The 27245-nt window shown below is 38.9% G+C and overlaps 1 protein-coding gene across 7 annotated transcripts in view; it reads left to right on the forward strand.

Moving 5' to 3' along the window:
• PPP2R2C (protein phosphatase 2 regulatory subunit Bgamma) overlaps window positions 1-27245 on the forward strand; it is a 189448-nt gene that overhangs the window by 54023 nt on the left and 108180 nt on the right. The window contains exon 2 of one of the 7 annotated variants that reach the window (XM_048046418.2): window positions 19987-20073. The exons of 5 other annotated variants lie outside the window; for them this stretch is intronic. In XM_048046418.2, coding sequence (XP_047902375.1) covers window positions 19987-20073 — 87 coding nt within the window. Of the gene's footprint in view, window positions 1-19981; window positions 20074-27245 lie in introns of all 7 variants that reach the window. One more of the 7 variants, XM_013179624.3, reaches the window with a different exon arrangement.

Raw genomic sequence — 27245 nt, forward strand, 5'->3', positions numbered from 1 at the left:
CTAAGCAGACTTTCAAGGCGTTTTTCTGTGTGATGTAACAACAGGATCTGTTTGAATCTGCTCAATCCCAAAGGCATTCTGTCGTGCTATGGTGATATATGAAACTATATGGGCTAAGGAAGGTCTTGCATTGTGCTGAGTTTGTGCTAGTGAGGTGTGCAGCACCTGGCATTGAATGCACAGGAGCTGCAGTGTGACAGACTGGAAGCAGCTGATTACTTGAATAAGATGAAAGATTTGAGAGCACTGCAGTAAAAGAAATAATCTGAAAAGTTAACTGTTCGTTGGTGTAATAAAGGTTATGCATCTCATTTTGGTAATTGTAGCCTGAGCATCACAGACATTGCTGAGTTGATTGTTCCCTTGAGAACCGTATAAATTTAGAAGGGATGTGTATGCATAATCTTTTGAAATGCTGCTGCCTTCTTTCCATCCTCTGTGCGTGTGCAAGGGATGAGAGAAAAGAAAATGTACCCTCATTTTAAGTCGTTCAATGGCTGCTGGTTTATTACATAAAAAAAAAAGATTTTTCCGGCAGGTGACACACATTAAATGCTGAGAGCTTTTACCTTGAGACAAGCGAAATGGTTGGGTCGGGTACAGATCCTGTTTTCCATGCCAAAAAGTTGGTTTAAGAGCAGGCCATTTTGAGATGGATCGATTGCACAAGAGAAATGTGTTTGTAGGTGCTTGACTTGGCAAATGGATTTGCGTGTGCTGAGTTTTAACACCACTTTCCAGCAGCAGAATCAGTACTTCAATGTAGGCTTATATAATATGAGCATACTTAACATCGGGGTCACCCAGCACTACTTGAGGCTCAGTCTCCAGATTGTGTCGTCATTTGATCAGCGCTCAGCCACTCGATACTCCCATGCTGCAGCCCAAAACGCGATCAGCTGGTGCCCTCGGTTATTGGTGATTTGCATTTTTTTAGAACGTGGAGAAGAGCAGGGTGGTTTCGCCAGAGCCGGAACACAAAGCAGATTTTTCAGAAGAAAAATAGAGAAAGCTGTGTACTGTAACTGTGTTACCCCTGTCTGGTGTAATTGTTTGATAATCTTACCTCCAGGACATCCTTTGCACTCTGGTTCTGTGCATTTTTTTTGTTTTCAGTTTTTGGTTGATGCTTTTTGTCTGAATGATGCTTTGTGTTTTGAGATGTTGTCATCTGTGAGAACATCTGAAGAAACTTTGTCTTCTATTTATTACATTTATAAATTTACACCTTTGCTTCTGCAAAATGCACTGTGTAATTACTGCAGTGTACTTGCTACATGTTGAGATTCAGATGTATATTTAATGTGCGTGTGAGGCTATGTGAGAATTTGGACTTTCAAGTCTGTCAGTTTTGTAACTGAGAAAAAGAATCCCTTGTGGATTTTGCAAATCAGTCTTCTCCTTTGTATGCTTGGGGCGTTTTAAAGATTAGATGGCGATTTTCAGTATTTTTGGGCACGCTCCTGACTGAAGTGTGAGATTTTCTCACTTTCTATCCTCACTTGATGTTTGGATCAGAAGGGCTGGATGTTCTTCCATGCTTGCACGTGGAGTGGCTTGTCTGAAATGGGTCAAAATATACCTTGAATGTCAATGTCATCCTGTATTTTCTCAGGGATCAGGAGTTATTGCAAAATATGTTGATTTTGAGGTAGACAATGTGTAGGAAACTGTCAATAGCAAAGGTTATTAAAATAGTGTCAGTTCTTCAGCTCTGACTAGTGCCATGTTTCTTGGGAGTGCTCAGCTGGCCAGCTGTAATAAAATTCTTCACGTTTATTATACCTGAGATTGTCACACCTTTTAAAACAGCAGGAAAGTCATGAGGGAATGGATTTATTTGTGCAGTTTTTCCAGGGATGACTTCAGGTATTCAGCTCAGAGGACTATCACAAATTTGAATTTCTCATTGATACACTTTGTTTAAAATGCTTAATGAATATGGAAGTTAAACTGGTGCTTAAAATGTGCTTTGTTCCTTTTTTTTATATTAATTTAAAGATTTGTCTCCATGAAACAGCCATTAACACTTCTCATCTGCAAAGGCCTGAAGTCCTTTCACAGCCCTTGCATTTTTCCTATAATATGTTAGTACTTTGTGTATGACAGCAATGTACATCTAGAAACACAGCAATGCCACACGGCAGGCAGTAATGCATTATTTTCTTATATCAGAAAATAATTTTATTTGGACCAAACCCAAGTCTGTCTTTTTTTTTTCTAGCTTTTGTAATCCACTGTTGAAAACAAATAAATACTTTACATTTTACCAAATGCAGTAGAAAAGTTACTGATTTCTTGCTGTCTGTGAATAATTACAATGTTCTCTTTTGCTTTCAGAGTTTAAGATCTTGGTAAGGGTTGTCTTCTATCCCTGCTGCTCCATGCAGCAGACTAAATTTACTAGCAGAAGGAGGTGTTTCTGACCTTTATATGCACTTCTTTCCTGGCTGTTCCCTGAGGAGAGTAAAGCCAACAACAATCAAGAAGATGTGGGTTAACTAGAGTATTGCTTCATTTCTTCTCTTCTTTTTACTTCATTGATCTAAAAAAAAAAAAAAAAAAAAAAAACAAAAAAAAAAAAAAAACAGAAAAAGAAAAAGCCATAGGTGCAATATGAATGCACAGGGTGTAGGACAGCTGTGAGCCGAGTCTGATTTGTGATGCTCTCGCTCGTGGCCCTAGCATGTTCCTACTGGACTGCTTGCTGGAGCAGAGGGGAATTTAATCTCTTTGGTATGCAAGGCATTATTTTGTAACATTGGGGTTATGTACCAAACCTGGGGTTACGTACCAACTTACCTTGACTATTGGAACTTGAATTGTTTTCTCAGTCTCAAAAGTTTCTCGATCTGATTGATGGTGTGTGACCGTTGCACTGTTTCTGGCAATAGGCATTACAGCCATTGACAGCAGTGAGTACCTGGACCTGTTTCTCCTGTTACATGTGCATATCAGCAAAAAAATTAATGGACTTTAACTAAGCAGGACCTGAAACATTTTGTCATTGTAAGTCTTAAAAGTATGCTACAGCTGCACGATGGAAAAAAGGCAGTTTGATTTCAGCAGCACTATGCAGTAGCTTTTTCAATGATCGCTTTCAAGAGTGGTTTTTGAGGGAACTGCTTTAATTGGAGTTGTTAGCGTGGTGAAAACAAGAAAGAACTGGTGAGACATAAAGAGAGAGGGAGGACAGACCTGAGGCCTACAAAATGTGACCTGTGAGAAGAGATTGAACTTGTCGATGTAAAGATAGTGTAACACTGGGATATATCGCCTAGGGAGCTTGTGGAGTTTCTGTCACTGGCAGTCTTTGCAAGCAGGTTACGTGGGTGTGTGTAAGAAGTGACATCGAGCTAGCTGATCCTCCCGGGGGGCAAAGGATGAGCTCGATGGCCTCCGAGGTCTGTTGAGCTCGTGATTCATTGCCGAGCTCTGCTTTAGCTTTGTTGCCTCTTGCACCCCAGCTGCCCAGGAGGTGTGGCGTTAGTAAAAATCCTTCCAAGCAACAGTGAAGAGCAGGGAGGTACAGTGAAACATGGCAAGGGAGATGGGCTGGATGGGAGACATGCAAGCTTTGCTTGCAGGCAGTCTGCTAGGGAAGATGGCGAGAAAATAGTGGACAGTGAGTTGGGGGCTGGTGTAAAGGAGGGAAAGTGATTGAGTGCTTTTGGGGACAGTGAGTACCCTTCAGTCTGAGGGTTGCCTTGGCATTATTACCTTCGCTTAAGATTAACAGTAAAATCGACAGGATTACTGACATGCTTTGCTGGCTCGGGACCTTGGGACCAGCCACCCAGGATCTGATTCAGAACAGTGAGTTGTGTGGTACGCTCACTGTACTCCGGGCAGAGGGAGGAAGTTTGGGAAATGGCGGTGCTGCTCCCTTGAGCAATTAGTTATACTGCTGATTCAGCTACTCTGTATTTTCCAGGTATAATGATTGGCAGATAAATAAGGAACAAAATTCACCATCCTTACGAAACAGTGTTAATGAGCGTGGTTAATGTCCATGAACCCAAATTTATCTGGAGAAATGCTTCTCTGGTGGCAAAGGCACTCTGCAGGTTGTATGCAGACATGTCTAACGTACCAATTCACCCCTGCCTTTTCATGGATCGTCCCTATTTTGAGAAAAATTAAAAAGTTGCTTGTCCTCTCTGTTTCTGGAGAGAGCCAGGTTTCTGCCTTGGTCTATGCCTCCAAATTCCAGCAAAGCTGGTGAAGATGCACAGGTGCAGTGGGGCAGAAGCTGACCTTCAGTATCTAGTCATTTATGTGGTCAAATGGTGCAGATTGGTTCCATATGGCTTAACTTCTATTATAAAGTTAATCACGTTAATGGTGTATTAACCCCCTCAAATGTGATATTTGAAAAATAATGAGAATTACCAGTGCAGTGTAAAACATATTGAAACATAACCATGTAAAACGTTTATTATAGAGAGTTTTTTGGTAATGATTTTAAAGGAAAAATCCTCTGTGGATAATGAAAACAGATTTAGGGGTCTCTTTTCCACTTAACCAGAGAAGTTAGTATCTCTGCTCTTCATTAATCAAAGTTAAGGGAAATTATCCATTCTCGTATGCTAAGAAGACATTTATTTATGAACGTGCCTTTCATAAACATCTCAAATGTAATTTGAATAAGAGCTGACTACTTGGGAATATTGGATGAATGTAGAGAACAGGTAGTGCTCTACTGGCTCAGGCTCCCATCGGTCTAGTCGGTTCGCTTATTTCTGAGAATGGCTGGGAACAGGCTTATGGAGAAAACTGCAAGGGGTGACTCCTCCTGCCTTAACCTCTGGCAATTCAAGATTTATTTTGTAAATATTGATAGGTTTTATAATCTTTTTATAAAACTCATTTAGAAAGTTTTACAACAGCCCTAGAAATAATCGCTCATTCTTATTCCAGTCAGTTACGTTATTTATTTTTTTCCTCAAGTCAGATACGAACTGGGGTAAACTTGTTAAAGCATAACTTTGCCCTTTGGTAAACGGAACATAATTTACGTCTTTTTGTGCAGGATTCAGTTCTTCTTTTATTTGGAACACAACTCACGTGAACGTTTTGGGTAGCCTTGAAGATTTGGATTAATAAAGTTTATTCCATCCACGTGGCATGCTGACTTTGTAATCTTTATTCGTGCGGTTTACCTGGGACAAGCAAAGGAGGCAGAGCTGGTGCACCGTCCCATGCTGAAGCCTGAACCATTTGCTCACCTGCTCCAGCCTGCAGCTGGATGTGTGCCTCAGCATGTAGGAAACCCAACTCGGTGCTTTCCAAAGTCAGGGACGTTAAGGCTGCATCCAGTATGAGCAAAATGGGGGTAGCAGTTTGTTCAGGCAAGCCACCCTCAACCTGCATTTAGCTGCTCAATCTGCCAGATCTGCAGGGGTAGGATTAAGATGGTTTGGACTCTAGACTGGGAGTTTGGAGTTTCTTAATCTGTTTCTGGGAGGAAGGGGGCTGCTAGAACATCCTAGGAGAGCACTTCACGCCTCTGTGCTGCAGGACACGCTTACAAGGCATGGAGTTACTTCGCTCTGGAGCTGTGTTTAATGTCAGGCCTCCAAATGACAATTATTCACTGGTGTCGCGTGTACCTTGTAAAACGTTACCAGATGTGACTAAGGGGGGTGGCAGATCTTTCCCCTTGCAAAGCCATAAATCTCTAACGTGCTGGTTTTGGTGGGTTTCCCTCAGGGATCGATGGCCACTTTAGCTCTCTGCATGCATACATAGCCAATAGATGGTCTCCCACTCAATAAATAAATAAAAACAATATGTAATTGCTGTGTAAAGTTAGAGGTCCTGGGGAAGTGAAGGAGCTGTATTAACAAAAGAAAAGCATCTGGGCTAGTGGCTATGTGCTGAGCAAGCTAGGTGCTGAGCCGCCTCCACAGCAGTGAACAGAGAGGCGCAGAAGAGGCTGTGGGCACCAGCCAAGGGTGTTCATCAGCTGCTCAGATTCAGGTGCCAACAGGTGTCTGATGGCACAAAAGGTGGTTGTTTTCAACAATTTAGGCTACATGCAGTTTATTCATAAGCACTTATGTTATATAAAGAAATATAGATTAGAACCATATTAGAAATAGAAATGTTTATAGTATATTTAACCATATAGCTACTATATATAATATATTTAACTACACAGAAACCTTGGAAACTGAAGTTCAGGAGGTCAACAGTACTCTGTATGTAAAAGATGAAATACAGCATAACATGTGGATTTATGCAAGACCTCTCCTCTATCTGTGCCGGATTTCTTCCTAATTGAATCTGACAATTCAAAAGCATTGAATAATGTAAAACTAAACAACACAGTGCAGGTAGAGTAAGTGTCATCATTCACTGCAGGAACAGTTTATTTAGCATATGCATCGTTACGGAAAGAAAACTACCTTGCTATATATTTTGTTTTCTACGCAGACCGCAGACATTTCAACATTGTACCATATATTTAAACAGTGAGTTTAGAGAATAATAGATGTGGTTCTTACATCAGTTTAAAATGTGAAACACGATACACTAACACTGAATATTTTATAATAGTAAAAGAACTGAGTATCTTTTATTACAGCCATAAAAAGGTAATCAATCATTACTGCTTATGTTGTGTTGATACTTGGATCTTTGAGACTTCTTTATTATTACAGTTTATTTCTCTAATATTTGCGCAGTTTATAAGGTGGATACCTTACCAAGACTTTGAATAGAGGAGTATATGTTAAGAGAAGACAAGGTTGATCTTGGCTAAAAAACTGGCTAGTGTAGTTGTTTTGACTGGGGAACGGATGGTAGAGTAGGTAATTATCTCAGAGAATTAGGGGAAGTTAGTATGGGAATTTTTGTTTTTAAACAAGAAATGATTTTAAATGTACTTCTAGCCATACTAAGGCACTTTCTTGATCAACCATTTCTGTAGTCCCCAGGCTGAACAAGCCTTTAGCAATGAATGTGGCCTGTATTATTGATTCCTGGCAGAAGTTCCCCAATTTGTTACCAATGGGAATACAAGAAACCCTCGCGAAGCAGCATTATACGTGGTAAGAGAGTTCATTTTCTCAGGATTTTTCCTGTTGATGAACTATTGGACCTCTTTAATTTTGTTTCTTAAATGCAAATGAGAACAGACTGTATTTGGCTTGTGCAAATGCAGGTAATAAAAATATACATCAAGAGAATCTATTTCTAATAAATCCTTCAGCACAACATGTCACATAGTTCAGTAGCTTTTGTGAATTTTTAATATGATGGGATTTGCAATCTGTATCATTAAGTACAGCAGTGCTTTGCGTTGCGTACTTATTTATTTGTAAAATAATGATGGAAACATCTATGTGTAATACAGTCGCATTTGTGTGTGTTTTAATTAAGAGCACAGTGCAGAAGTAAGAAAAGGACCGAGAATTGTTTTATTATCCTGTAGTTCTAGTTCAGCTCAATTCTGAATAGAACATAATTAATTGTCACCTTAATTCTTCCAGCATGTAGTGGTTTTGTTGTTTATGTGTCCCAGGCATTGCAAGTAGTTGATGATTGTGCAAAGTAAGACCATTTATACAAGGCTGAGGTTAATGCTGCCTGCCGTTGTATTGGTTGCAGTAAAGACAGCCATATTATCTTCTGTCTGTCGGGCCAGTTTCTAGTCAAAAATGAAGATCATCAGAGTTCAGTTTTATTTCTTTAACAAAAAAAAGAAAGGAAAAAAGAAAAAAGAAAAGAAATTGTTCATCTCCTATTTCTTCTTAGTAGATTCATATTCTTTATCCATAATCTAAGATGTTAAAGGTTTATTTCAAACAGAGTAAAAATAGTTCTCAAACAGTGAGCCGGTCTGCAAATTTTAATAATTTAATTCTAAACTTTTATCCAATCAGTAAAACCTCATGTTCTATTAACCTTGGAAGGTTTCCATGTATGGTAGAAGTTGGCACAAGGTCTTTAATAAAGCCTTTCCAGGGCTCTCATAGTTAGAGCTGTAAATCAGGCTACTTATGTCCTTATTTCATAAATAATTTCTGATGTAATATGTTCATTTCTCTATTGCGATATAATAAAAAGAAAAATTCAACTAATAAAAATAATTAGGAAATAAAATTCAGCAAAGAGGCCCAGCAGAGTGACCAGTGCAGAGCATAACAGGCTGCCAAAGTAACACACAAGACTCTTGTCACGCTACATGTTAACTTTGGCACTGCTCCATTAGATATCTTCCATTTCTGCATGCAGATATAATAACCAGTACTAGAGGAAGTTAGCTGTGGATCCTGCATTCATCTTAGGAATGGAACATCTAGGTCAAGTATATCCTCTTTAATCAGCAGTGCATCTCAAAGCAGAATTCTCACGTATGTAGTGTTTTTGAAATAGGTAGCTGTGAATTATTATGGATCTTAAAGAAATTCTTGGGGCATCTGATGCTAAGAATAGAGGTAATCATTTGGATGGTGGTGCTTTCCACTGCGCAGAGGCATGTATTGCAGGCTAAAATCAGCACCCTGTCCCCAAGCACCTGACGAAATACAACTTCGTTACTCTGCCAGACGGCCTTTCTTTTCAAGTAAACAAACTTGGAATTTGGCCTGTAGTTTAGCATTAGGCATTTGTAATTTCTGATAATTAACTGACAAATATGTGACTGCTAGAGATCAGGATAGTGTGTAGTGCTTGACCTTCAGATGTCGATTACACACACTTTTTTTTTCTAGATTGTTGCATTGTTGTTTGGGAAAGACGTGGCTAAATATGATTTATTTGGTTGTTTATTTATCCTATTTAACCGGTCTTCAGGAAAGTGTGATTGTGGTAGGACCCTCATAAGGTATAAATCTGCTCCACAGTTCTGGGTAGCCAATACCCAAGAATACCCAGCATTATGAAGCATGATTTTGTACATGTGGTGTGCACTCATGTAGGTGTTATATTCAGAAGTCCTGTGGATGACTGCTAGTACATGCTGTCTGGTGTGTCTTCATTCCTGCCAGCTGCTATGCTTGACGTGGGAAACCAGAAGCATTAGTATGATTGCTTACAAGATTCAGCATTGGGAGATGGGACAGTAAAAGCTTATATGTAGGGCACTGCATGTCTTTCACGTCCCTTGTGATTTACAGGCTATTTCGGTCTATGTACATCAGTGTTTGCTGAACTGGGAAGTGAGACTTGCTTTGTTTGGAACGAAGCTTTCTTTATACAGTGGGTATAAGAAGCAGTGTCCTTGCATTTCTGCTCTTCCCCTGTGGTAATGATGAGCTACAGATTTGCTGAAAAAGTGGATTACTTGAACACAGATTTTACTTTTCAGGATTAGGTATGCACTTAATTGTTGTGCATGTCTGTGCTTCCCCTTGCATTTCAGAAAATGGGTCATGTGCAGTAGAGGCATTTTGTGACATGTGAATGTTATAAAGTTGTTAGGTGAAAAATAGATAATAGTAAGTTGCACCTCTAAGCAGCAATGATATTGCAAATTGACCAATTGTATTACACTTTTTAAAATTGACTAGCTGCAAGGATTTACACTACACGCAGGTGAAGGTTTTTCTTAAATTTTGAAGTGTCTTGCAGAAATGAAAGCAGAATATGATTTATCCAGAGTATAAACAATTGGTTAGTTGTTGCATTATCTTCCCCAGATTTTTGGTTAGGTTGAAATAATGAGCATGTTTCTTTTACCTTTTCACACTTTCAGATAAATTTCAAGGTGTTTTACCTTTGTGGCTTGGTTTGAAACTGCTCGTGGATGCAGTTTTTGGAGGCAAATTTTTTGTTCTCCAGGGAAAGCTGTAGTACATGCTGCTCACCTTTCTTACTCTGCCTTGGAAACTGCTGATACAGCCTCCCCTGTGGCCAGGGGAGTGTCAGGAGACAGGAGTGAAAGAGGCACTGGTTAGCCCACCAACCTGAGTCCAGCAACTTCAGAAAACCACAGAATGGCTGAGATGATCTGGAGGTGATCCTGTCCAACTCCTGCTCAAGCAGGGCCACCTGCAGCAGGTTACCCAGGACCACATCCAGGTGGCTTTTGAAGGTGTCTAGAGAGGGAGGTTCCACAACCTCTCTGGTTGTGCCAGCAAACTTGGCCAGTTTTTAAATTTCTCCCTTGCTAGAGAGAAAGAAACACCATGCCTGCCTTCTGGGAGCAAAGGTTGCTGTGACCAGTGCTGACTTGTGCAGGGACAAGGTTGCTGTCTGGCATCATCCTATCATTGCTCTGTGTTCACTGTTAAATGTGCATCCACAGCATCGGTGTTTCAGACAGTGTTGTAAGGACTGAAAAGGTGTAAACTGGTGATGCTTACTGTAATAATTCATCAAAACCACCTTTTTATGAGGCTTTTGTAATATTTGTGAACAGTAGAAGGAAAGGGGGAAATATGAGCTACAAGTATATTGGAAAAATGATGGTTTTCCTTTATGTACCTGGGTAATGGTAGTAGTCATGTTAAATCTGATAGTGGGAAGCTGTAATGCTTCTGCTCTATTAATAAATACTAACAAAGATGATTGCCAACATGGAGCTTGTTTGCACAGGGATTCATTTCTGATTGTTAAGTGTAAGTATATTTAGACAGAAAACGATTTTTGTTCCTGAAAGCCAAGGAGTTGGTGTAAATTGGAGGAATTAGCGATTCAGACCCCACAGAGCAAACATCAGCCTGGTTATTACAGATGGGACTTGATAGATGGAGTTATATTGAGGTTAGCACAGGAAGCTCTTCCTTTGTTTCACATTTTAATGACCAAATTCAATCTGTATGGTTGGCATATTATTGTTAACAATTGAATTTACGTAGTTTTCTTTAAAAAAACAAACAAAAAAAAAAAAAACAGTTTGGCCAAGATTCCTTTCCTGAAATGTTGCAAATATTTCCAAGCTCTTTGTGTTCCTCTTGCTAAGTCATCTCTGCTCCAGAAATCTCTATTCGTAAATTTGTTTGTGCATGAGTGTATACATTTGTGGATCTTCATTGTTCAAGACAGTAATGCATCCAATAACTTCAAACACTTTTGAAGTATTAAGACTAAATAGAAAAAGTTATCTGAATTTTCCAAGGTTTAAAGTGTAAATTTCTGTGTTAAAAATGCTCTTAGTTTGAGAGCTAACTCTGACAAATTTAACTGTCTTTTAAATCTGATTTTTTTCTAGAGTATTCATCTTTTGGCCATTTCTAAACTGTTTCATTCTGCAGCTTGACAGATTTAAAATAAATTAAGAGAAAATACTAATTTTGTAGTTTTACATTCTTTGAAAGATCTACATCTTATGTTAATGGGGTCAGTATTTGAATTACCAACTTGGTAGCAAAGGATGTCTGGAACATATGCTCTACCACAATAATCACATCCAAATAACTGAATTTGAAGGATGAGTAAAGGAAGTTACTGTGGTATGTTTTCAAAACTGGGCAATGGAAGTATTCATTTTCTTTGCCTTTTGCAGTTTTGCGATGCACTCTAGAAATTGTGACTCCAAAATTGGAGTTGTTATTGTGTAAGTGAATCCCCATAGGAGCTGCAAGAGAAGATGCGCCAGATAAACACTGGTAACACGTGCATATGAAATGTATAAAAGGTAGGTAGGTAAGATTTGACTCCATGTGACAAAATGAGATCCCTAAACATTTTGGCAAGGACCTGCTGTCATGGGTGGAACCTGGCACTGTGGAGCACATTTCCAGCACTCCTGAGTACTGTTGTTTCCAATAAAAATAGTAGCTCCACCAGCTGCCTTGTCCTTCTTGGACCAGGCATTTGGGGAAGTCTTGTTTTTTAGCCTATAAGTGGTGGTTCTTATGAATTTGTATAGTCTTTCTTTTTTTTTTTTCTTTGTTCTGTAGTCACTGAGAAACCTGCTGGAGTACAGGAAGATTTTCTCTAAGTGTTTCCATTTTATTTTTCAAAAGCAGTTTTTACTGATGGGAGGATGCTCAGAGTTTATTGACAGTGCTATTGTAGCACATAGGGCAGAAACAGAGAGCAGGCAAAGCGCCTATTCATCCTAATAGCTTTTAAAAGCAATAATCCAACAGTTCCCTGAAGCTTTTATCCAATTCAGAATTCCCAGAGCACCTCATTTCAGCTCTGGGGCTACACAGATCATATCCACGGATGGTCCATTTCTTCTTTTGAAGCTAGCCACTTAAAAAAACTATCCGCTTTTGATGTTTTGTTTTAGTAAAATGACTGCTTGTTCAGGGCCCAGCTCTGCGGTTACGCGAGGACTCTCACTGAAGACCTGCTCTGGCCTCCCCTGCTGTCTGTGGCCTTTGTATGAAAGGTGAGGGGAAAAAAATGATTTTGAAAGTTTTATGAGCTTGGTTCAGAGAGGAGAGGCATTCTGCATCGCAGACAAACCAAACGCAGAGTAAAGACTAAAAGAGAAATGCTTTGGCCGTGCGGTGAATACCTGGACGGGCATGCAGGCCCTGGCTGGGCTCCCCTCCTGCAGCGTCACTGAGGTGCCAAATACGCCAGCCTCGGGGTGCACCCAGAGCTGCTGCTCCTGGCCCCTTGACAGCATTGGAAACATGACAATCACATTTTGTTTACCCTTAATACTTGTTCTAGGACCGAGTCTTTAATAATGTTACAAATACCCATTGATGAGCTCAGCGCTACCATGGCTGGCCTTTTAGAAGTAACCAAGCCTACCAGAGTCTTCAGCTGTTTTAAAGCTGTCCAGCTCTCTCTGTGCCCCATGTCATCTTTCCAATTTTCTTTCTTCTGTCACTTGTTCCTAGTTGAGGTGAAAATCTTCCTACCTCTGATTTTGGAAAGTTTCAGTTTACCATCACAACTACTCATGCCTGTATCATATATTTACCACAATAAATGCGATGTAATAAATGAGGTCTAGTTTCTCTGTATTTAGTGTTTTAACTCACAGGTAGCTGGAGTTTTCCTGAACCTCAATCTCAGCTCCAGTAACATATGACACTTGAAGAGCAGGAAGAACAGCATGCTGATCGATTCTTGGAGTTCAAAATTAGGGCAGAATCTAAAATGCGTCTCTTTGACTAGATGTCTCACATGTGGTCAAGACTGTGGAAATTACACAAGACAGCATGGACATTTTGGGACTAAATATTTCAGAAGAATAACTTAATTTTTCCCCTGGTTCGTGCAGACTTCTGCCCAAACAACAGATACTTTCTTAAACTTAATGGTCTGCCTTGAAGTAGCCTTTCATGTGTTTCTGGTATGTGTCTTCATGCTGCTAAAGTTCCTTTGATCTATTTTTGGCCAGTATCCAGACCATCTTTTAATTCCTTTTGTGAAATTTCTGTATCAGCTTTAATTCCTGCCAGAAGGTAACTGTTCCATGTCTGTTACAGCAGGGCCCCAAAGCTTTAAATTCTCAACATGTCTCTTCCTGGAAATAATACTCCCTGCTCAGACTCTAGGAGAAGTCAGGAATATGTAGATCCTGGCAATGCTGGGGAAAAAAATAAGCAGACAGAAATACAGGCATTCCTTCCTTGACTACAGTTGTTCTCTTTCCATTTGCCACTTTTTTGATTGTAGTGATGCTTGGCTTCTATCTGCAGTACTTGCTAGGCTTCAAGCTACAGAACTCTTAATTAAAAAGAAAAAAAAAAAAAAAGGAAATAAGAACAGTAGCTCATTTGGCACTCTATTTGCTATTCTTTCTGCTCTCTGTATTTACATCCATTGAATCTTGTGAGAGCAAGACCCTGGATTGCACCCCTGTGCCGTTCTTCCATTCTTTTTTGTCATTAAATGGCACAGAAATGACTCAAAATCATCTTGGCCTTGGTTCATTAGTCTGTATGTGAACCGCAGGTGCAAGGGAGGCTCTCCGAAATTTTAAGAGCCCCTCCTCCTTCACCATTCTGCTGAAAAGATATTTTTGACTTTGGAAGGTCTGGTGGGCTCCCCGGGTGAAGTCCCAGCTAAGTAGGGTAGTTACAACATGCTTGTCTGAGCAGCGGTGTCAGGATTTTACCCTGATATCGTGAGGGAAAGGCTAGTGGTGGGTCCTTTTTTAAGTTTACCACTCATTATCAAAAGAAGACATAGAATTGGAAGTGACTGGAAGTAATGAAAATTGCTTGAAGAATTTTATTTTTAATTAAATTGTATTTTTTTCTACTCTGATAGTTTTTGTTTTTTTGTTTGTTTTTTAATGGAAACACTATATTCATTTTTGTTAGGAAACAGATCTGTGTTTCCTTCAAGCAACAACAATCCTGGCAGGTTGTTACAGCCTTTATGTACTTGTGACTTGGTATCCAATGAGTCTATTTAGAACCTGCCGTTGGCTCTGGCGACACTAGATCACGGTGCATAGCTGTACTGTATGTACATATTGTAAGTCCATAAAAATGTCTGTATATAGAAGCACATAGTTTTGTCTTTTGAGAGTCCTTGTTTTAATCTCTACATCTATTTTTTTAATTACTTTGAACACTCATGTACTTTTGCTTTCAGTACTACATTTTATGTGTAGTGGATGTATAGTGTATAACACTTGATGATGCAACAGTATTTTTTTTAGAGATTTTATCTGACTCAGTGTGAGAACAGTTAAAGTAATTGCTTGTGAAAAAGCATTATATATATATTAATTTAATGTACTATTAAAATTATCCCGTTCCATACTGTGACCTTAATACTGTCTCTGCAAGTTTCTTTGGAGCTTAGTGTACACAAATTTTTAATAACCTGAACCCATTTCCTTTTCTTTGACTTTTTATCCTCTTCCTTGTGTATGATCTATCCCTTCTGCTTATTGTTTTCAGTTATATATTCTCATAGATTTGCTTGAAGCAAAGCTACTGTCCAGATTTTCTCTTTGAGATAATGTTGCTTCAGGCTACTTTTTAATTTTCTGAAATGCAAAGTAATTGTAGTTCAGATTTTAATTGTATGTCTTTTTCTTCTTTTCAAGTATATACTGCCTGGACACATCATCAGTTTGTTATTTAAAAGGCTGATAAATGTGTCTAAGTTGTACTAATTTATGTGGCAATAAAATTCAAATTAATGCTAACCAGAAGATCTCTTAATAGGTGAGGAGCACAAAAGGTATAATTAAATCTCTGAAAAAAATTACAGGATATTTCATGAATGTCAGTAACATAGCTTCAGCCCTTAAATAAATGTCTTCGTTACACATGTTTTTCAGGGTTATCTGTATCAGAAGTTTAAGAAACGTACATGTCTTACTAAAATAGTAGTTCTTCCCCTTGATCTGCAGCTTATTCTGGTACTTTTGGGTTTGTGCAGATTTATTAGATTCCTATTGTCCCCCTAGGTTATGCTTTTATGGTTTCCAAAAAAAAAACTGTTATGGTAGTAGCAAAATGACACTTTTTGTGTGTGCAGAACAAGTGGGCAAATCCTCAACCTGGAGCATCCCTGTAGGTGATGATCCCTGGTGGGAGCATTCCAGAGAGCTTTTGTTGGTTGAGGCAATAATCTCAAAAATGAACAGACTGTTAAGGAATAGGTGATGGCTGAACAATTATAACAGATGCATTGTTGGGGAAAAATAAAAATAATCACGTGCCAGATGTAGGATTAGTCACTTCAATCAATCAATTTAACAAGCGGTGGTTACCTTTAGCATAACCTGGTTCAGTCACTTGTGGCAGTGCATCAGGTCTTGTGGTCAAATCCAGCAAGCTGTAGGGAAGAAATAAGTCACCTGTTCTAGCTCTGGGTCTCTGAAGCACATTTTTTGGTGCAAACGTCATGTCTTTGTGCATTTTGGGGGTTGTTAGTGACGCAGAGTGGGGCACGGTCATCCAGCCCTTTGGAACAGCCATTTGTTTGCTTAGGCGTCTTTCTATAGATTCTCACTGTGCTGTGGTTACTCAGAACTTGTTAGTTTCCCTTTAAAATCTCAGACAAGCAAGGAGCAGAGGCTTAGCAAAGGAATCTTGTAAAAATTACCTATTTTTCCACAGAACACCAGGGAGTTTAATGTCTTGAAAACATGAGTAGGGAGTGACCTGTGACCACTCTTCTGCTGGCTACATTCCAGCTTGTGGCTTGCTGATGTGAGCCTGCCATTGCCATATTCCACCTAGCATGCAGGGTGACCCCAGGGCCTTTCCAGCTGGGTTTCTGCACTGCTGGTCGCTCTCCAGCCTATCCTGACGTTCGAAGCTCTTCTGACCCCAGTGTAGAATTTTGCACTTCCCTTGCTGAACCTCATCAGATTTCTCAGGGTCCATCTAGATTCCTCACGGGTGCCATTTTTTTTTTTTTTGCAGCTGTAGAGCCATTTCTTGTTTTCCCTTGGTTTGTAACTGAGAGGTGAAGCAGGGAGTTTGTATTGCTAGTTATATCACAACATATGTTCATAGATTGGCAATGTCTTGCAGACTGAAGTGCACAGAGAATATACACTAAGTTTGGATGGCACCAAAGCGAATTCTCTGTATGTTTTTTCATGAATCACTATAAGGTTTTGGCTACCTCCAGCTGACAACATTATTTGAAATATGCCAAAGAGCCATAGACATGTTTGTTTGATGGAAGACTCGTTGATTTTTTCCTTAGTCAGAAAGATGACATTTTTATTTAATACCTCAAATAGCAACAGGGGGAATTGCATTTGGTGTGCAGTGCACTTCAAGTAAATCAATATTCTTTTTAGATTTTATTAAAAAAAAACAACACAACTTCATAGGTTCTTAGCAAAGTCATAGCATATATGATATTGAAACTGTCATTACTTCTTTTTCTGCAGAGATTGTCCATTAAAGCTCAGGTACCAGCAACCTCAGTTTTGGATGCTGGAACATAAGGATGGGCTCCCTACCAGTGATGACTACTAATCTGATTCAGCTGTAGGTACAAACTGTCAGGCTCATTTTCCTTCAGCTGCCTTGTTGGCTTGTGAGACTTAAGTGGGACTACAATTTGCAGCAGTCCTGTCCTTTCACATTGTGCAGGGAACGAAGGAGGAAATGTTCAAGCACCTTCTGAATGTTGTCACTAGGTAAGGAATGGAGGTGAGGAATCCACTGTAGCAGCCATAGATGCATAAATATGTTCATCTAAAGATCTGCACAAAGGACCTCGCATCATTTCTTTTTTTCCAGTAATGAAGATTGAAAGGTAGGTTTTCTTCAGTTCTCAAATGAAGAAAAAAAAAAGATAGAAAAAACTGTGATTTCCATAGGTCCCACAGGAAAATCTCTGGTAGATGTGAGCACCAGGTCCAGGAGCTATATTACAGTCCTTATGCACACAATAGATTCTACCCAATATTCCAACCAGAAGCAGAGGGAAAATTCCAGCTTGGGTAGGATAGCAGGATGTGAGTTCATCCTAAAAATAACACGTGATTTCTGTCATGAAAGAGCTTTCAGTTTTAATTGGACTAATCCCTGCAACATGCATCAGTCTCCAATGGAGAAATTGCTTTCTTTTCATTCCATGAACTACTTCCCCAGACACTTAAAATTGTCATACATTTAAGAATTATCCCATATGATTAAAGAGCCTCTTGAAGTGCTTGAGATACATAGATCAACATTGACTGCAGGGCAGGTCTAAGAACAATAGTTAAGTTGTGGGGAGAAAATCCAGAGGATTTAAGCAAAGGAATGGCTCTTTGAAGCATTTAACATACAAGGTGCTTGTTCTTGATTGCTTAAGGATCATTTTTGAAGCAAATGTAGGTTACCTTCAAATTATGAAATAATACTGCATTTGAGGTAGGATAAAGGCAGTAAAGGCTTTGGGGAAGGATGGGTTATTAGAAACTACCCCCAAACATTTCAGAGTGTTTGAGTTCTTTTCTCTGTCTGGAGAGAAAATCATTGGTGATATCCATACATTGTTACTGGAATATGTAGATTATCCATGTATCATGGTCTTTTTTGGGCAGCTTTTTCGTGACTCTGAGAGAGGCTTAGGTCATGCGTGACATCTAAGGTCATCAGTGTTCCCCAGTGATGTTCTTTCTTTTGGATTCCCTTAGTATTTTTCACATGAAGAAAAGGAACAAGTTTACAAAAATTCCTGTTAGAAGAATTGCTGTCTCATTTGTCCAGGGAAAAAAACTATAATTTTACTCAAAGTACCTTTTCCCCATTTCCGATATTTTAACTAGTATAGGCAGAGCTGTGCTTGCCTAAATGTTTACCATTGTGGGCAATTCTTTGTGATCATAGTAATCGTATCTAGTTACAACATTTTATCACCTGTGTTAGAACTTCGGAAATATCAAGAATGTAGTTCAGTGATGCGTATTTTGGTATACCTAAGTTTTAATAACAGCCTCGGCCAACAATGCCCATGAAGTACCAACCTGGAAGGTGAATGGAACACCCACCTGTAGTGCTCAGGACACAATCATTGTCCTGTGGTTTTGAGCCAACTTACTATGTCTAACCTTAACACTTAAACATTGGGTATATAAAATATGGCACTAACAATTGTTATTATTTTTCTTGGAGATACCTCATCCTGACCAGATTCTGCTTATAATCATAGTCCATGGGCAGTCATAGTCAAAGGCAGTAGATAGTCAGAGATGAGCTGTTTTGTTGCTTGTTATGTTGGAAATTGGGAGCTTCATGAAGAAAAAACAATATAGAGTTTTACCAAATAAAGACATGAAAATGAAGAAAACATTCTGTTTGGTGTCTTTGTTCAGGAAGTGAGCAATATATAAATTTGTTTTGCGCAAATAAAAAAGAAAAAATCCTATTTATCTCTACGTTCACCCTTTAGCATACGCCTAGTGGAAAGATTGAATTTAAGTAATTGACACAATAAATGTCGATACATTTTTTTTTTCTAGCAAAGCTTCTCTGTCATATTTTTATAATCATTTTCTTGGCTTGCTTCCCATGCTTTTCAGCAGCTCTGAAGCATATATAAAGTGCACATTTATGGGCTTTGTCTTGTCTTTCAATTCACTTACAAGATCAACATTGCTGTTGACCGAAGTTAAGCAAATGCAATGAAGGCTGATATGTTTCTAATTAATTATGGGAAATTGTGCCTGCCTGTGAACATCATTATGTATTGCACATTCCTACCAGAAAAAAATGGTTGGTCTTAAGCTTCCACGCCTCTGTGTCTAAGCTTGATAGCATTTTCTCCAACAAAAAACATCATGGTACTACTGAAAGATACGCAGAGATCACTTTTGGAAGCAAACATACTTGTTTTAGTAAGGCTTCAGAGAATTGTTTTTGAAATTGTAAAACGAATTCATCACCACACTCAAAAGAATGATTTATTCATATACTTTGGATAGGTTTTTTTTTTTTTTGTCTCTTCTCTCTAGTGGATTGCAGTTTGTTAGATACAAATCATTTGTATGTGTCTGGTGGCTGAAAAGTGCTGTCCAAGCTGGAAACCATGAAGATAGTGAAAGGTTTTCTCTCTCTTTTTTTTTTTTTTTTTCTTTCTGTAAAAGCTGTATTATTTAGGGCTGATTCTTGTGTTAACCCTATTTGGATTAATGTGGAATTAAATAAAATGCATCTATGGAATGAATGGAACATGAAAAGGAAAAGAACTGCTTCTCTCTTATGGTAATGGTCTCTGTAAAGGAAACGTGAAGAGCAGACTAAGAAACTTGCCATTTTGAAAGGGAGGGAGAGGGGAGAGAGTTACCAATGGCACATACTTGTTCAAGTCTGGGTTGTGAGATTAATTTAAACATGATTTCCTTATTTATTTTATTTTATTTAGGCTTTGTATCTAGTAAAGTTGATTCTTAATGGTCACATCCCAGCTTGCTGTATAGGTAACTGGCAAGAGCAACATCAACTCATGAACCAAAGAATCCAGCTTGCAGTCCAAGCAGACAAATGGAGCTCCACAGAAGATGTGAAAGTAACCCAAATGCTTCAGTAGGAAATAGGGGTTCTTCACTACACCCCAAAATGTATTAGTTTCTCTTTTTCTTCACTTGTAATGTGGAAGGTGCTGGCTGACAGCCCTGGAAATTAAGTCCTCTATTTCTCCACAGGAGAGGTATAGCAAGGGCAGCAGCAATGCAAGCTTCCCCACACTGTCCTGCCAATGTTCCTCAACCCAGTTCTGAAGAGGTCACTTCTGGAGGTGAGTGGGTGGATGAGTCTCTGTCCACGCAGTTATTGCTGCCAGGCAGTGGTTCTTGCAGGACAGGCTGTTGGACGGAGACTGCCCCCGTGTCTTGAATGATCCACCAGTCTTTAACAGATAATCACTTCATGTATGGTAAAACAACGTGGGCTGGATTCATTGAGGTTGCATTATTCTGCTTGACTGCTGTCACATTTTGATATTTCTTTGTGGTTGGATGGCACCCTTATATTTTTTTCTTTTTGCACTGTTTTGTTTTCAGAGATTTTGTCTATGCTTTATGTACACGTCTATGAAGTAGCATGCGAATAACTGAATGCAGTCTGGTTGTAAATGTGATGCAGAAGAGCGGTTACTGATGTATGTAACCCCATGTATGCAAGAGGGGCTCTAGAGCACTAGACCAGGAGGCATGCTTTGAAATGCACCAAAAATTGATAAGAAAGTGAATGTTGGTTTCCAGTATCTAAATGAACTATTAGGTTTCTGTTGTAAAGCCATACCTTAACATTTTCTCTTTTCATAATTACTGTGTAATTTAGATATTAGCACCCATTAAGCTGGTAAACTAACACTTTTTAGATTATTTTGCAACTAATGAAATCTGTCTATCTAAAGTTAGACATGCAACGTCCTACGCTATATGAAAGTATTAGGTATGCGTTGCGGTTGCAGTGTAGTTGTAATCCAGACAGAAGATATGTGATAGATAACGCGAGAAATAATAAGACTGATAGGAGTTTTCAGAATAAAAATAATGGGTGCTTATATGCATGACGAATGAATTTTCATGTATGTTCCTGGATTTATTTAAGTGCTGCATACTTCAGACACTGTATTATTCTGTTTTCAGTCAAATTTAAATCTCTTAAATATACAAATGTAATACAGAAAATGGAAACAAAAGCTTAGCAAGGCTGTTTGGTTATGGTGAATCACTTTTGCAGCTTCAGATGTTTTGTGAAGGATTTGTAACAACTTCATTATCTTTTGTAGTTGAAGCCTGAAGGTCTGTTTAACTCTGCTTGTACGACTGTTCGTAAACAGGTAGGATAACAGGAGAGCATACTACAATTCAAATTTAGTATTAATACTGTTTCCATAAGATAGAAGTTAAGAAGTTAATTCATAAGAAGTTAATTTTCCTACCTAGGTAGGTTTTAGAGTATTATTCATTCATGTACAGCTAAAGCAATTTCTGACTTTTTTTTTTTGTCATGGTGGCAAGTGATACAGGATTTGGTTCATAATCAAAATCAGTAGTAGCGTCCTGTTGCAAAGTAATTTATGACTGATCCATAAATTCAGTTTAAGTGAAAGAAGAGTTTCAGGATCCTTGTCATGACAATCAGTGGCATTAGGTAGTATAATATTAGGCATATTTGCTAATAAGTCAGCTTATTTAGTGTTTTTATGGTGCTAATAAATCACTGTGGAATTTATTATTCAGCTCTTTCAAATGCAGTGCAGATTGCAGTCTTCGCACTGTCACTGCCAAAGCCCTAGAGAGGCAGGCTGGCCTCCCACTCTCCTCTGTAGACCAAGTCCAAACCTACCACTAGGCCACACAGACCTTTGAAGATAACTATACAACTTATTACCATTAAACCCTTTTTATAGTAGACTGTATTTTAAATTCAAGTACAAAAATACAGTTAAATCATTGGTACAAACACAAAGGTGTGGAAAAGGAGATTTTCTCACATTGCGTTTTATTCATACTGCATTTGTCTTTCTGTTTCTTCATGTGTTACCTTCAAATTCTAATTAATACAGAGCCTGATATTTGTATGCATTTACCCTGAATAATGGTGACGTAAAGGAGTGTGCTTGTAAAACATGGTATTAGCCAGAGCATAAATAAATAAGATAATCCTCATAGCCTTGATCCTGGAGTCCTCACCTGTATAAGCAATTCTGTTGTCTCCAGTAGGACTGGTCACATGAGAAAAGGCATCAGCATTATGTTCATAGCTACAGAGTACTATTTCAGGAGCTTCAATTTTATCATCCTTTCTTTACCTCCAGTTATATCCTAATGATTTTACAGCCTTACTATGTCCAAGGACTGGGAGCAGAGCAACGTTAAACCAGTCCTTGGAGAACATATCTCAATGTCTTGACTGAACCACGATGAGTTGGCTTGAAGACTTCAGGTTCACTTCACAAACTCATTTTTCTCCCAGACCGTTAGATAGCAAGAGAGTTGGAGGGACATGCCTAGAATTTTGGGTCAAGTGTCAGAGGCAGAGGTTGCAAAGAAGGAATAAGTAATTCTTTAGGTTCGCATTGAATAATGTGTGGACTGTGAGTGGCCACAGGTGGGAAAACCTCTTGCTAAAACTTTGTTTTGTTTCTGTCTATGAAGATAATAGAGATCTGTATTATATGTCGATGATCTGGAATGGGCTTTGCATGTGCCTGATCTGCGGGAGGTGGCTGTAGGAAAGCATTTCCATAACAGGTTTGAAGCTGGTGTGGAGACATCAGGCAGCGTGTGGTCTTCTAGAAAGAGCTGTGTAATGTTAGATTGTTCAAAAGCAAGTGTTTATTTGGTGTACTTAGCAATGTTTCACTTGTCAGCATTGAACTTCTAAATATAAATGATTGAGACACAGCAGAAGGAAATTCCTTATAATCTCAACTTTATGTCACTGGAGTCCGTAAGAAAAAGGGAGACTAAAGAACCAAAGCTATTGGAATTGAAAGCTTGTTACTCAGGTATCAGGCTGTGCAACTGGTTTCATTGATATACCATGTAGTTATCATGGGCTCTAAGCATAACATCATTTAGTATTACTGTGGTCACAGGAATTAATTTGTCACTTGTCTTCCCAGGTTTCAGGGAGGGTTAAGTTTGCACCCTCCATTTATTTCTAGGTTGGCAGTTTTAGTCCAGTTCGTTGGTGACCCAATTTGTCAGATAGCACCTATATAAGAGTGTATTTGAAGAATGTTGATTTATATATTTATTTAGTTCATAGTAGTCTGCAGCGTTACTATGGCATTTGTAAGGGTTCAAGTGTTTGCACGCATGCAACTCATTGTAGGATCAACCGACACTGAATTCTCAAGGGCAGGAAATGCATTCTTGTGTCTGCACACCCCCATCCTGCCTGAGACTTTTGAATACTCTGTAATGCAGATAATATGGAAATACGTATTTGTAACATCCCTGCGCAAGGGGAGCAAAGGAGGTAACAATCCATCAAAACCCACAATAACTATTTAACCCATTTAATTATTTTCTTTTGAGCACCTGGGAAATTAAGACCTATCGAAATTGCTTTTGAGAATGTCACCTTTGTCTTGTAGCAGAGTATTTGAACTCAGACACTGAAGCGGAGACAAAATACTGCAAACACAGTATGAGATATGCAGGTAAAAATAAAAAGGTGATACAGAATGTGAATCTTCTTCCAGTGTCATCTTACTATAAACATACAGATACCTGTTTCATCCTCTGCACTCCATAAAAACCTAGCTTACAAATCAGAATTGGATTTTCATACAAGACAATATCGGATCAGCTGCAAAATCCAATGTCAAGTTGTTGCTTTTTTAAAAACCTTGTATTCCTTGGAAGACTAGTGAGAAGTAGCAACTCAAGAGTATCAAGGGTGAGTTTTTTAAAATTTCTTTCTGCTCTAGTATGCAGGTGTAGCAAATTCAAAGTTAACAGAATAAATTTTAAGACCCTGGAACTGTGAGATTTTCCAGGGCAAAGAGCAAGTTTGTTTGCTTTTGAATACTGTTTGCACTTTCTGATTTAGCATAATCCACTCTACATTTGGAGTTGAAAGAGAATGTTTCCCTAACTTTAATAGATACTGTGCCAGGATGCTATGGACCTTTGTGGACATTCTTTTGCTTGGTCAAATGCTTTAGGCTCTCCTAGGAAGATGAGGCAAATTAGGAAATGTGCTCTTTTTTTTTGCAATACATAAGAATGTGCTTCAAGAAAAGGAAAACTTCAAACTTTTTTTTTTTAAAGGACAGGTTAATATTAATAGGTACTTTAATAAAAATTGAAGGATTGATTAAAATTTATCTGTAATGAAAAAAGAAATCCAAGTAAATTGTGAAGAAAGATGACCAAATTTGAGATGTGAGCTGGAATTTTAGGGCAAAGATGGCTGGAATTTCTGGAGTTCACTGTAGCATTGTCTACCAGTGCCAATCTGTGGATATTTCTGTGCAGTGCTGAATGACATAGTGACATTTGTATTGCTCTGTGGTTTGCCAAGGGGGGAAAAAAAAGGCTTATTTTTCTAATTAAGTGGGAGAGAATGATACACTGTTTTCTAGCAATTTGTGACCAGGGCTGGGAGGACAAGGTACTGTTTGTTTTCTAGGATAGGAGCAGTTGAGAGAAATTGTGAACAAAAGCATTGATTCTGGATACCAATTGCTGTTTGGAAAACTCCGCCATATTTCTGTCAGCAGCATCTACACCGGCCTTGTAATTTCATGGAGTCTCAGTGCTAGCTCGGTAAGGAGTTGCAGGCAGTAACTTTTCATAAAAGGAATGTCTTGGGAATAATTTGAAGGTCTGCTTTGGAGCATTTGATTCAAGATTGTGTGCTGCTGCCGTCCTGCCCAGTGGCTGCAGAAGGTACAGAGAATATGTTGTGTCCTGTGTACTTCTCCTGTCTTAGTTATACAGCTGGTGGTGTAGTGATTGTGCCAAGTACACTGTGAACTTGGTGACTCTACACAAGGTAAAAGAAGCTGGAAGACAAATCGAGTTATGCCTTGCCTGGAAATAATAACATTTTTCAATCCACAGTGCTGCTGGTTGCACATGGGTGGGGATCATTATTTTCTAGTGTTTCCCTCATGAATGTATTTTTCTTCCTTAGTATTTATACTGCCTTGCTTGTGCTGTTAGCTGAGTTATATATGGTCTGCGTGTTTATGGTCTGCTTGTAGATGAGGCTGTATGTAGAGACCCATTCCCCTCATTGACCCTAGTCATTGACATCTTTTCACAAGAACATTAGAACAAGAAAATTAATGAATAAAATGTTATTGTTTTAATGTTAGATACAGAGGAATCTTCCCTGTTTACAGGATCGGTTTTGTAGTATCAGTGAACTGAGTTTATTCAGGTTAATTTTGAAGCTATGTGCAAATTTTGAAGCTTGCTGTTTCTGGCAGGTAGATAGAGAACTGCTTGGTAGTGGGAGTGAAGGAATGGTTAGCATTACCAAAAAGAAATCACAGTAAAACAAAACAACAACAACAACAAAAAGAACACCTTCTCCCATGCTGGAAAATTTTGTAAACTGTGCCAGCTATCTGATAAATTTCTCCCCTGACTGAGGCTTCACAGTTTAGATTAGTTGTGGTGTTAGTTGTCAGTTTAGATTAGATGTCTTTTGTTGCAGACAATGCAGCAAAACAAGATCTCCACAATGCTGTACTTCATCTGGGCAATAAAGTAGGTCTTTTTTTCTTTTTCTTTTTTTCTTTTTTCTTTCCATGAACCAAATAAACTTAAAATCTGAACTGAGCATTTGGAAATAGGGAAAAACAAACAAACACCACTGTTGGTGCTCATTTTCACAGGGTCCAGCGTTGTGCTTGAAGGCACAGAGATCTGTGGTATGAGAGCAAACATCTCACTGAAGTCAGTGTTAGTAATGTCGGTGAAGGCTTTTGGGCTATGTCCAAGACTGAGTGTGATCTAAATGTTAGGTGCCACTTAAAAATGTGTAATGGAGAGTGGGATGGAGACAGAGAGGAATGGTGGGATGGGGAAGGAAGATGAGGCTGTAGCAGTAAAATGGGAGGGTGTAATCACTTAGGATCATCGCCTTACTCCTCAAACAGGTCCCATAAAGGCAGAAAAGCCCAGTCACACCAGGAGCATACACAAACATGCTTTTGGTAGGAATAGCAAAGGAGGAAGGAGCCCTATGAGTATTCTTGAGAAAGCACAACATGCAGACAACCCTTATGGTACGTACTGTGTCTGGTCTGACCCAGAAAAAACAGCTGTTGCTCTTCTCTACAAGCTGATGCCTTCAAGGGGGCACTTTACAAAAGACAAAATTGTCAGGACGGGAATGGGTAAACGTAACAGGGCAGGTTAAGCCAATGAAGCTCTAATTTTGCAATATTTTATACGTATATATGTAAAATATATTGCAAGTAGATATACATGTCTTTTTTCTTTTATCTAATTAGAATAAGGTCTTGCATTTAATTTTATATGTTTTCTCCTTGATCTGTCTCTTTCAAATAGAGCATGCATTTCAGGGCAGCAGTGTGTTCTGGTATTGAAACAGGCTGCTCGGCCATGCATCTCTTATTCTGAATGCTTTAGGATAGTTATGGGGTTTCTATAGAAATAAGTAAATAGATCTTTAGCAGCAATTTTGAAGATAAGAGCTTAGTGTGCATACCTCTTCTGTATATATTTGACTTTTTTTTTTTTTCCAATAAGCCTTTCTTAGACAAAGCTTTTCATTATAGGTAACCTGCAGTACATGGTAACATTGACCATCATTCTGTGGCACTCACCATACCAGTCAGCATACAAAAGATAAATTCATTTATCTGTTCAGTTTTCTCCTTGTCCTCTTTTTATGAAGACTCTCTTGGTCTCTTCTGGTGAAGTGCTCTTATCTTGAAGACTCCACAGCAGGTAAAGTCAGAATAGTAAAGTCTTAAGTCTTGCTTGTGGTAGCTTCTACAATTTTTCAGAGTTGGAAAGGACTTGGTAGTACCTCAGTGCAATTTTTTCCCTGCTGCTCTTGCTGGCAGATGGTCCTGTAGGGACTTCTGCCAGCAAGTGCAAGTCAGAATAGCCTCTAGGTGCAGCTGCCCCAGTGGAGATACTGGGCAGCCTTTCCTTGGTGCTGAGCTCAGCAGAACCAGCCCACTAGTCAGCCTATTATTTTCAGGGGTATCTCTTATTTTTCTCTCAGTAATCACAGTAGCTGCAAAGGAGGGGATTTAGCTCCCCATGGGAGTTGTGGAACGTAGCAAACTATGAAAGTAAATGATCGTTACAAAATAAATGCCTGGGAGAGGGAGCTTTCAGTCTTAACGCTGCTCTGAAACTGTAGATGTACCTTTTAAAAATGAAGATTTAACATAAAATTTCTGTTCAAAACAAATATTCCTCCTGAAACATAATTAGTTAAGAGTTTTGTGGGTTG

This window comes from Anser cygnoides, chromosome 4, assembly GCF_040182565.1.
Source record: "Anser cygnoides isolate HZ-2024a breed goose chromosome 4, Taihu_goose_T2T_genome, whole genome shotgun sequence".
Lineage (NCBI taxonomy): Eukaryota > Metazoa > Chordata > Aves > Anseriformes > Anatidae > Anser > Anser cygnoides.